This window comes from Geotrypetes seraphini, chromosome 3 (genome assembly GCF_902459505.1).
Source record: "Geotrypetes seraphini chromosome 3, aGeoSer1.1, whole genome shotgun sequence".
NCBI classification, from domain to species: Eukaryota; Metazoa; Chordata; class Amphibia; order Gymnophiona; family Dermophiidae; genus Geotrypetes; species Geotrypetes seraphini.
Genome location: NC_047086.1, coordinates 399249487 through 399261714, shown reverse-complemented (window position 1 = coordinate 399261714; position 12228 = coordinate 399249487). Strand labels below are relative to the sequence as shown.

The window sequence follows — 12228 nt, the reverse complement described above, 5'->3', positions numbered from 1 at the left end:
ATACCATTTTTCCATTATAAGTACAAGTGTAGATGAAGGGTGGGAGGAAGTTTCTGAAATCGTTTAAAAATTTAATTCATTTATGTATTAATTAGTAAATTTTATGTATTGATGTTAAATAAGATAGAAATTCAAGTGATGTATTTAATCTCAATTGTCAATTATTGATACACTTGTAAGATGTAAAAATGAATAAAGATTTATAAAAAAAAAATTTAGTTCATTAGATAAGAATACTTAACTGATATATTTGATTGCATATAGTATGGGAGGGAGGGGATTAAATCTTATATATTAATGTTAAATGATAAGAATTTCAAGTGATGTATACAATTTTAATATGTCAATTATTTATACACTTGATGTAAGTGGTAAAATGAATAAAGAATTTAAAAAAATAAATAAATAATTTTATTTGTCCTCCCTAATTTTTAAATAGTTTTTTTATTCAACAATGCACTACTAATTTGAAGTTTCTTTATTTTCCATTTAGCTTTACCAGGCCTATAAAGATGATCCTCCTCTTGCCCGAGACATGCCACCTGTTGCAGGAAAAATATTATGGGCAAGGCAGCTTTATAAACGATTAAATGAACCAATCGCCTATTTCTATGTAAGTTATTTATATATATATATATGAAAATGATAGTTTTATATATGAATAAATAGGGCGGACCCAAATTTAAAAAAACCAGCCAGTTAATGTTTTCTGGCTGACTTTTATCAGGATATTTGGTCAGACTTATCCAGGATGAAGATGTCTGTATAACTTTAAGGGCTAGATTCACAAAGCAAACCGATCGTGTATCAATCGGTTTGCGACCCCTTTGCGACCAGATTTCCCTTCTGCACTATTCCTAACCTCTCCTACGATCCTCTTCGAATCTGTGCATGCAAATGATGAGAAACTCATGCAAATTGGACAGCAACGCGATTAATGAACTAAAAATTTAAAACCAACTGGGCTGGCCAATCAACCCAAGAAGTGTCTACTGGTCACTCGCTGGTCTACAAAAGTAAAAAAAAGTTATGTTTAAATATTTCTATTAAAGTTTTCAAGAAAAAGGTGCAAATAAAAGATCATAGCAGTGTAGTCCAGAAACTCTCACATGTGCACAACTCAAACCCCCACCATCCCTCTGCCCACCCCCCCCCCTCCCACCAACAACAGTAGTGTCAACAGCCAACATTCTGACAAGTGGTGTGTGACCCCCCTTCACAAGTTCAGTAATCGTCCATGGGACTGGGGTGTAAGGTCCATCCAAAAATGTTCCCAAATCTGACAGAAGCGGCGAGTAAAAAAAAGTTAAAACAATACAAAAAAAGTCACAGCCCCAAACACGTCTGCCTGCCTGCCTGCCCCGACTCTCCCACCCTTCCCCGCAGTGCATCTGCTTCTTAAAAAAAGAAAAAAATCTATGCCGGGCTATCGAGCGATCTGGGCAGGCAGATGGAGGTGTTCCTACGATCACCCCCATCTGCATATTAGGGTTTCCTGAATTCATCGGATCTGCCTGGATCGGGTCTGATCAGGCAGGTTTGTGAATCTAGCCCTAAGACAGTTCTTCCTTTGATCAAACTCAGCCATTCCAGCTCACATATCAAAGGTCTCCAGGTCACTTACCAAAGGTTGCTGTTGACACTCATTTTCTCCCTGCTCTTCCCTCCTCTGTGATCCAGTATTCTTTCTCTCTCCATTCCTTTCCCTCCTCTCCACTACTATATTTATGCACTTTATTGTCTCTGGTAAATTCTTTTCCCTTTTTTAATATTCTAAACTTTTACAATTTGTTTGCAAAAACACTAACACAAACTAACATAGGATTCCCTCTCTCTGGAAGCCTCAGATAAAAGCCTCTCTGCCCTGATGCTATACTTTGTCTTCCGTCTTCCAGCTCAGTCAAAACAAAAATAGTGGGGAAATGCAAAAAGTATTTTCAAAAAGGAAGATTGAATCTCAATTAATAGTCCACAAAATATAACTCTCTTCCTTAAAACATCAACATTCTTATTACAACTTTACATCATTTTCAGATTTGGAAGGTTTATGCTCAGAGACTTGTAGAAGACATTTTAGGGCATTCTAAGATATTTAACTTAGTTTGGGATCCATTAACATCTTTTGTACTATTGTTATAGTTCGTTTAGCCTTCTTTTACTGATGTAATTCAGACACATTCTGGGGGTGGGTGGGGATATATCTTTAGGGTGATCTTTAAGGCAGGGGTGTCCAACCTTTTGGCTTCTCTGGGCCGCATTGGCTGAAAAAAATGTTTCTGGGACCACACAAATGCGCAAATGCTGCAGCAAGACAGAGGAGGGAGCCGGCAAGACGGTAAACACCCAGGGGAACAGAGAAAAACACTGCGTTGCCCTCGACCGGGGCCGCACAAAATACTTCACGGGGCCGCATGCTGCTCATGGGCCGCAGATTGGACACCCCTGCTTTAAGGTAATTGTGGGGAGGAGGGCATATATTGTTGTACTAATACTGATTGTATTTAAGTTTTCTTCATGAAGGTTGGACGGGTCTTTTCAAATACTCTCCCAGGGGCTGATTAGCTGCTTGGTGCTCGCTTCATTCTATGATGAATCTTGTACACATGAAGCCCACAGCTCTTCCAGGGGGGTGTCCAAGCTCAGACTTTTACAGCCTCTTCAAGTGGTCTGGAAACAGTGGAGAAGGGGCCAGCATCGGGCATCTGAGACCTCTTTGCTGTTGCAGCTGACTGGCAAAATAGACATCCCTCCGGGCATGGGCTGGTTAAGGTTCGGGCTCTGGGAGCAGAGGAGATGTGGTGCCCTTGGGATGGGTCCCAAAGTGACGGGCTGGGTCAAGAACTGGTTGAGTGGAACGCAACAGAGGTTAGTGATCAATGGCACTCTAAGGAAAGGGATGTTACCAGTGGTATGCCTCAAGGTTCTGTTCTTGGGCCTGTTCTTTTTAACATTTTTATAAATGTTATTGCTGAAGGGCTGTCAGGTAAGATTAGCCTCTTTGCAGATGATAACAAGATCTGCAATAGAGTAGACATCCCAGATGGTGTGAATAACATGAAAAAACCTAGTGAAGCTTGAAGAATGGTCTAAAATTTGGCAACTAAAATTTAATGCAAAGAAATACAAGGTCATGCATTTGGGCTGCAAAAACCCAAGGGAACAGTACAGTTTAGGGGGTAAAGAACTTTATGTGCACATCAGAAGAGCGGTACTTGGTTGTGATTGTATGTGATGATATTAAGGTGGCCAAACAGGTTGAAAAGGTGATTGTGAAAACTAGAAGGAAGCTAGGGTGCATAGGGAGAGGTATGGCACTGGAAAAAGGAGGTATTGATGTCCCTGTATAAGACTTTGGGGAGATCTCATTTAGAATATTGTGCATAATTCTTGACACACCTTCAAAAAGATATAAAAAGGATGGAGTCAGTGCAGAGGAAGGCTATTAAAATGGTGCGTGGTCTTCATCATAAGGTGTATGGGGACAGACTTAAAGATCTCAATCTCTATACTTTGGATGAAAGGTTGAAGAGGGGAGATATGATAGAGACGTTTAAATACCTACATAATGTAAATGCGCATGAGTCAAATCTCTTTCATTTGAAAGGAACTCTGGAATGAGAGGGCATAGGATGAAGTTAAGAGGTGATGTGCTCAGGAATGAGAGGGCATAGGATGAAGTTAAGAGGTGATATGCTCAGGAGTAATCTGAGGATATACTTTTTTATCGCAAGACAAACAGGCAGCATATTCTTACATTTGGGTGACGTCAGCCACAGATCCCCAGCTTTAAAAGTACATTGCCATTTTTAAAACTTTCGAAAGTTCGTGACTGACCGCACTGCACATGCGCGAGTGCCTTACCGCCTGACGTAGGCATGCGGCTCCTCAGTTCTTAGTTTTTCACAGAGCTAAGAAGTTGTGTATTTTGAACTTTGTTCAAACTTTGCCTTTTTGCCTTCCCGCTCTTGCATATTTTTTCTTTTTCAGTTTTTTTTCCTTTTAAAAAAAAAAAAGCAGGGTTATTTTTTCCCCTTCCGAGCATTTGCCGGCGGAGCCTATTTTTCCATCTCAGCCATTGAGTTTAATTTGACTGAGGCGGTCTTCCCATCAATGTCCCGCCCTTTTATGGGATTTAAGAAGTAATGGCAGGTGCCAACGGCTCATATCTCTCACTGACCATTGTTGGTGTTTGCAGTGCCTTGGCCTGGAACATCATGTAGAGTCCTGCACATGTTGTTCTTTGCTTCCAAATCTTATTATCAAAAGCCGCAAATTGCAGCAGGAAAAGTTATTCGGCACCAGCATGGACATCAAAAAGGCATCCCAGCCATCAACATAGAAAGTGTTGACAACGACACCGATGTCGGAGGACATCGCACCCTCTGGTAAGCCAGTTAAGAAGCCACCACTTCCTAGTCGGTGTCACAGGCCACTATGGCATTGTGTCCAGCCATGCAGGCCATGCGACAAACTCTCTTACGGCTCGCCTCTTCTCCATCAAGGTTGCATTGTCACCAGACTCACCCTCTCTAAGGTAAGCCATGGCTCCTTTGGTACCATCAGAAAGTTCGACGGTACCGGTGCTTTCTTTTCAGGAAAATCTGGATGCGCTCTTCTGCTTATAATTTGGTAATATGTTTCGCCTTATGACCCTGACACTGACAACTTGGATACCGGCTTGGCCTGAGCATTATACCATGAAATCTTCTGGTACCCCCATTGGCTCTTTGGTACCGCATTGAAGCACCTCTTGACACTGATCATCTCGGTGATCCTACAGAGCTTCTACTCATCATTGAAGTTTGTCGAGGCGTTGTTGATCATCTCCTTCTCCTTGCCATTCTCACTCTAGCAAATGTTCTTCCAAAAAGAAATACCATTATGCTGCATGTTATTGATTGCTCCATGTCTCTGGCACGGATTCCATCTAAGAAACATCGTTCTTCTGAATATGCTTCTAAACACACCAGATCTTCGACACTGACTTTGTCCAAGAAGAAACGTCTTCCTGAATGTGCTTTTAAGTTTCCATGGTCCCCGACTCCGACATTCCACTTCATCATCAGATGGACACCGGTCCAAGCGCAAACATCGATGCAGTTCTTCTTCACAACTGCCGGTTGACTCTGATCTTCAGTTTGATTCAGATGCAGACGTCTATATTTTTTCTTCTGAGGTTTATGACATGTCTGAGGAAAATTCTCCACGCCAGTCTCCTCCTAGAGCGAAATCTCCTACTGAGAGACTTTTTCACCATATTTATTAGACAATTGGGCAAAGACCTCTCTCTCAAACTTGAGGCTGATTCTGCCTATAGTGCTGAATTTCTGGAAACTTTAGATTATGATCAGTCTCCTAAAGAGTTCTTAAAACTTCTATTACATGGTATCCTTAAAGAGACTCTTCATAAGAACTGGGAGATCCCTCTCACTATACCTGTAGCTATAAGAAACTTGGACTCTCTTTATAAAATTGTTTCTCTTCCAGGTTTTGACAGTCAACAGCTTCAGCACCTATTGTTAATGGTGGAATCTACTTTAAGAAATCTAATCCATCCAAAGTCTATGACTCAGTGCCGCTAAGTTGAGAGGGGCACACTATGGACAAATTTGTCTATCGCCTTTACCAGAATTCCATGTTTGCGAACAGGGTCATAAATTACAATTTCTGTTTTTCTTGTTACATGAAACATCTTCTCAAAAAATTTCCTGCTTTTGAAAAATATTTTCCTTATAAACATCTGAAAGAATCTCACTCTCTCGTTCACACTGTTACCTATGATAGTGTATGGTTAAATCTGCTTACGATACTTTTTAATTGACTTCCAGGGCATGTTCCATGACTGTGGCCATGAGACGTTTAACCTGGCTTAGGATTGCAGATAGGGATACTAACCTCCAAGACAGATTGGCTAATATCCCATGCTTAGGGGATGAACTTTTAGGGGTCTCTATTAAAAATGTCACCCAAAAGTTCACCGACCATGAGAAACATTAGAATGTTTTAGTCAAATCCAAAACAAAACCAGCTGCTGCAAAATCCTTTAAACCTTCCTCTTATCAAAGGTGTTTTTCATCTAAACCTTCTGTCCCTATTAGACCACAGCAGAAGATACAAAAACAACAGCATACTCCAAAATCTCAACCTCAGCTCCTCCAAAGTTCACTCTGTCTTTTTGACGAGCTTCTAGAGAGCATAGTCACTGTTCCTTTGTCTCAGTCTCTCTCACAGCCAATCGGGGGTCATCTCCATTTTTGGCATTGAGAGTTGATCACCACAGACCTCTAGGTCTAAAAGTCATTAGAGAGGGGATACTCTTCATTATCCCAGGACAAGCAGGCAGCTATTCTTGACTGATGGGTGACGGCACCGACGGAGCCCCGGTACGGACACTTTTAGAGTGATTGCACTCTAAGAACTTGGAAAGTTCTGGTAAGCCGCACCGCGCACGCGCGAGTGCCTTCCCGCCCGACAGAGGCGCGCGGTCCCCAGTTTTCTTGTTTCCGCGGAGCCAAGAAGACGCACGTTTCAACGGCTGTTGAACTTTTTCTAATTTTTCGCCTTCCCGCTCGCGTAAACTTCTTGGGAAATATTGTTTCCCTCTTTTTATTTATTTATTTTCTTTAAAAAAAAACAAAAAAAACCCGAATTTTGGTTTTCTTCTTATTTTTTCGTTTTGCCCGGCGGGGCCTGCTGCCACCATCGAGGCCTCGGCCTTCGATTTGGCAGAAGCCGTGTTTACGTTCATGCCCCCCCAACCCGGCTTTAAAAAGTGCCAGCGGTGCGCGAGGCCTATTTCTAACTCTGACCCGCACAACTGGTGTTTGCAGTGCCTCGGACCTGACCATCGAGCATCCACCTGCACACGCTGTGCCACTCTTCAAAAAAGAACCCTAAAAAACCGTCAAATTCAGCAACGGTTATTATTCGGTACCGACATGTCGGACACGGCGGCACCGGTCCCTACTTCGATCCCGACGCAGTCGGCACCCGTCTCATCGACGCCGCGCGATACCGCGTCGGCGCCGCACCAGTCAGGTAAGCCGGCTAAGAAGCCTTCCCCGCTGGAGCGTCCTCCGGTCAAAGTAGCAGAGAGCCCAATCCTGCCGACCGCGAGGCGCCCACGGAAGCGCTCCGCACCGATAGAGGTAAGCCCCTCGACATCGGGTTCCTCTTCGGAGTGTAGAGCGGCACCAAAGGTACCGCAGAAGAGAAAAGCGGTACCGGTGCCTACTTTAGACGAGCGCATTGCTGCCGTCTTACAAGTGCAATTGGAAACTCAGCTAAAACAAATCCTTCCTGCACTCCTGGTACCGAACCTTCCGGTACCGGTCCGGTCTGAGCCATCGGTGCCGATAGTTGCACAGCCTATGCTCTCGGCTTCCTCTTTGTCGGCACCGACACAGTCTACTTCCATGCCAGTCCTGGCACCAGAGTCGACTGCTCAGCATCAGGCTGTTCAGACTGCGGCACCGGTGCAACGGCAATCTCCCGGTACCATCTCTATGAGATCAGGAAAATCGGTACGCAAGTCCCGACATATTGATCCCTCCACTCCAGATTCTCGACACAGTCTTCAAATTCGAGATCCTGATCTGTGGGGTGATTCAGAGGACCCTATGCTCTCTGAAGGGGAATGTTCATCTGGTGATGAAGATCCTTCTACTTTAGATCCATCTTCTAGACCAGATGTATCTTCATTCTCATCCTTTTTAAAAGAGATGTGTGACTCTCTCTCTATCCCCTTGGAGGCTGAGTCGAAAAAATCCAAAGCTTTTCTTGAAGCACTGGATTTTGACCAACCTCCAAAGGAATATCTCAAGCTACCCCTCCATGATATCTTGAGAGAGACCTTTTACAAGAATTTGGAGACACCCTTGACTATTCCTGGAGCACCTCGCAAATTGGACTCCTTATACAAAGTCATCCCAATTCCTGGGTTTGACAAACCACAGCTCCCACATGAGTCCCTCTTGGTTGAATCCACTCTGAAAAAATCCACGGGAGCTAGTGTGTACGCCTCAGTCCCTCCTGGCAGAGAGGGAAAGGCCATGGACAAATTTGGCAAACGGCTATACCAAAATGCCATGTTAGCCAACAGGTCAGGGAATTATGCATTCCACTTCTCCTTTTATCTTAAACATCTAATTCAAGATCTCACTACTTTTGAGAAGTACCTCCCTGACCGTAAAAAATCTGCTTTTCGCCGCACTACTTCATCACTGTTGCAGCTTAGGAAGTTCATGGTCAGGTCGATCTATGACACCTTTGAGCTGACCTCTCGGGCTACAGCTATGTCGGTGGCTATGCGTCGACTGGCGTGGCTCAGAGTGTCAGAACTAGATGTCAATCATCAAGATCGACTAGCTAATACACCGTGCCTAGGGGATGAGCTGTTTGGAGAATCCATGGACTCCACCACTCAAAAGTTGTCGGCACATGAAACTAGGTGGGATACTCTCCTCAAAACCAAAAAGAAAACCCCACCTTCCAGGCCTTTTCGCCAACAGTCGGCCTACCAACGTCGATTTGTTGCTCGCCCTTTGCCACAAGCCCAGCAACAACCCAGACGTCAGCGACAACAACAGAGGCCAGCTGCTAGACCAGCACAGCAGCAACAACAGGTGAAGCCTCCCCCTTCACAAAAATCCACTCAACCCTTTTGACTTAGTTCTCCAGGACATAGCCAGTCTCTATCCTGCTACCCATCTTCCACAGCCTATAGGAGGACGCCTTACTGTCTTCATCAGCCGTTGGGAATCCATCATCTCGGACCAGTGGGTCCTCAACATCATCCGCCACGGCTACTCTCTCAACTTTCACACTCTTCCGGGCCAAAGTGTTCCAAAAGAGTCTGCTTTAAACTCTCCTCAGTCCTCCCTCCTTCTTCAGGAAGTTCAATCCCTCCTCCTTCTGAACGCCATAGAGGAAGTTCCTCTAGATCAAAAGGGGCAGGGATTCTATTCACGTTATTTCCTAGTCCCCAAAAAAACAGGAGATCTCAGACCTATTCTAGATCTTCGGGACCTCAACAAATGCTTGGTCAAAGAGAAATTCAAAATGTTGTCTCTGGCCACTCTTTACCCCCTTCTCAATCAAGGCGACTGGCTATGCTCCCTCGATCTCAAAGAAGCATACACTCACATACCGATCGATCTAGCATCCAGAAAGTATCTCCGCTTCATGATCAATCGTTGTCACTACCAGTACAAGGTTCTGCCCTTCGGTCTTGCCTCCTCTCCAAGAGTGTTCACCAAATGCCTGATTGTGGTAGCTGCTTTTCTTCGAACTCACCACCTTCAGGTGTTTCCTTATCTAGACGATTGGTTGATCAAGGCCGATGCGCCTCAGACAGTTCTCACGGCCACCAACCAGACCATTCTATTTCTCCGTTTGCTGGGATTCGAGATCAATCTACCCAAATCTCATCTCATTCCCTCTCAGAATCTTCAATTCATTGGAGCAGTTCTAGACACAGTCCTAATGAGAGCGTTCCTACCCTCCAACCGTCTTCTCATGCTTCAATTTCTATGTCAACAGGTACTTCTGCAGACGTCCATCTCTGCCAAGCGCATGATGGTTCTCTTGGGTCACATGGCGTCTACAGTTCATGTCACCCCTTTTGCACGTCTTCACCTACGCACCCCTCAATGGACCCTAGCCAACCAGTGGTCCCAAGCGATGGATCCCTGCTCACGACACATATCTGTAACATCATCTCTTCGTCAGTCTCTACAATGGTGGTTGATATCCTCAAATCTATCCAGAGATCTTCTGTTCCATCTACCTCCTCATCAACTGGTTATTACTACCGATGCCTCCCCTTATGCCTGGGGGGCTCATTTGAACGAGTTCCAAACTCAAGGTCTTTGGACACCCCAGGAAAAGAAACATCAAATCAATTTCCTGGAACTCAGAGCGATGTTTTATGCCCTCAAGGCCTTCCAACATCTCCTCTTTCCTCAAGTTCTCTTGCTGTGCACAGACAATCAGGTGGCGATGTACTACATCAACAAGCAAGGTGGGACGGGCTCTCGCCTCTTGTGCCAGGAAGCCCAGAAGATCTGGACTTGGGCCATAAATCACCATCTATTCCTGAAGGCTATCTACATTCAGGGAAAACAGAATTGTTTGGCGGACAAACTCAGCAGAGTTCTCCAACCTCACGAGTGGTCACTCGATCCTCTCACTCTGCAGTCCATCTTCACTCAGTGGGGCACTCCTCAGATAGACCTCTTTGCAGCCCCTCTCAATCACCAGCTGCCCCTCTTCTGCTCCAGACTCTACACCCCTCACCGTCTGGCAGCGGATGCATTTCTCCTCGACTGGTCCAATCTGTTTCTATATGCTTTCCCTCCTCGGCCTCTCATTCTGAGAACCTTGTTCAAGCTCAAGAGGGAACGAGCCACCATGATTCTGATTGCTCCAAGGTGGCCCAGGCAACATTGGTTCTCCCTTCTACTTCAACTCAGTTCCAGGGAGCCCTTTCTTCTTCCTCTGTTTCCTTCTCTGCTTACACAACAGCAGGGGACCCTTCTACATCCCAACCTCCAGTCTCTGCACCTGACAGCTTGGTATCTCTCGGGCTGACTTCTCATGATACACTTTTATCTCAGCCTGTTCGTTCCATTCTGGATGCCTCCAGGAAACCTGCCACTCTGCAATGTTACCATCAGAAGTGGACACGTTTCTCTTCCTGGTGCTTCCTCCGTCAACATAATCCCACTTCCCTTGCAGTGGAAACTTTATTAGATTATCTCCTTTCTTTGTCTGACTCTGGTCTCAAGTCTTCGTCTGTCAGAGTCCACTTAAGTGCTATTGCGGCATTTCATGAGCCAGTCCATGGAAAGCTCCTCTCAGCTCATCCCCTGGTGTCCAGGTTCATGCGGGGTCTTTTCAATGTGAAACCACCTCTTAAAACACCTCCTGTTATCTGGGATCTTAATGTGGTTCTTTCCGTCTTAATGAAGCCTCCATTTGAACCTTTGGCTACTGCCACTTTCAAGTTTCTCACTTGGAAGGTACTTTTCCTCATCGCCCTCACCTCTGCCAAGGAGGGTCAGTGAGCTACATGCACTAGTTGCAGATCCACCTTTTACGGTCTTTCATCACGACAAGGTGGTTCTGCGTACTCATCCAAAGTTTCTCCCTAAGGTTGTCTCTGAATTCCATCTCAACCAATCCATTGTCCTGCCTGTCTTCTTTCCGAAACCTCACACTCATTCTGGAGAACAGGCTCTGCATACTTTGGACTGTAAGAGGGCTCTTGCTTACTATCTTGAGCGCACAAAACCCCACAGATCAGCTCCTCAGCTATTTCTGTCTTTTGATCCGAATAAATTAGGACGTCCTGTTTCTAAACGTACGTTGTCTAATTGGCTGGCAGCGTGCATTTCTTTCTGTTATGCTCAGACCGGACTGACACTGGAAGGTTCGGTAACAGCCCATAAAGTCCGAGCAGCGTCTGTTGCTTTCCTCCGGTCCACTCCTATTGAGGAAATCTGCAAGGCTGCCACTTGGTCCTCAGTTCATACTTTTACATCTCATTATTGTCTGGACGCATTTTCCAGACGGGATGGACACTTCGGCCAATCTGTTTTGCAAAATTTGTTTTCCTAATGGCCAACCTTCCCTCCATCCCTCTTTTTGTTAGCTTGGAGGTCACCCATCAGTCAAGAATAGCTGCCTGCTTGTCCTGGGATAAAGCACAGTTACTTACCGTAACAGGTGTTATCCAGGGACAGCAGGCAGATATTCTTGCGTCCCACCCACCTCCCCGGGTTGGCTTCTTAGCTGGCTTATCATAACTGGGGACCGCGCGCCTCTGTCGGGCGGGAAGGCACTCGCGCGTGCGCGGTGCGGCTTACCAGAACTTTCCAAGTTCTTAGAGTGCAATCACTCTAAAAGTGTCCGTACCGGGGCTCCGTCGGTGCCGTCACCCATCAGTCAAGAATATCTGCCTGCTGTCCCTGGATAACACCTGTTACGGTAAGTAACTGTGCTTTTTCTCACCATTCCCCCGACTCATCCACCAAGAGAGTCTGTTTTAAACCCTCACCAGACATCTCTTCTTTTTCAGGAAATCAGATCTCTTCTCCTTCTCAATGCCATCGAGAATGTTTCCTCAGCACAGAAGAATCAGGGTTTTTACTCCTGCTACTTTCTTGTCTCGAAGAATACAGGAGGTCATCGGCCAATTTTGGATCTCAGAGGCCTCAACAAATTTCT

General features: G+C 45.2%; 1 protein-coding gene across 1 annotated transcript in view; it reads left to right on the top strand.

Annotated features, from left to right (window-relative positions):
* The window catches only part of DNAH8 (dynein axonemal heavy chain 8), a 1666792-nt gene that overhangs the window by 591754 nt on the left and 1062810 nt on the right, over positions 1-12228 (top strand). Inside the window, 1 exon segment of the mRNA XM_033937418.1 lies at positions 494-613. Within this exon segment, the coding sequence (XP_033793309.1) occupies positions 494-613 (120 nt within the window).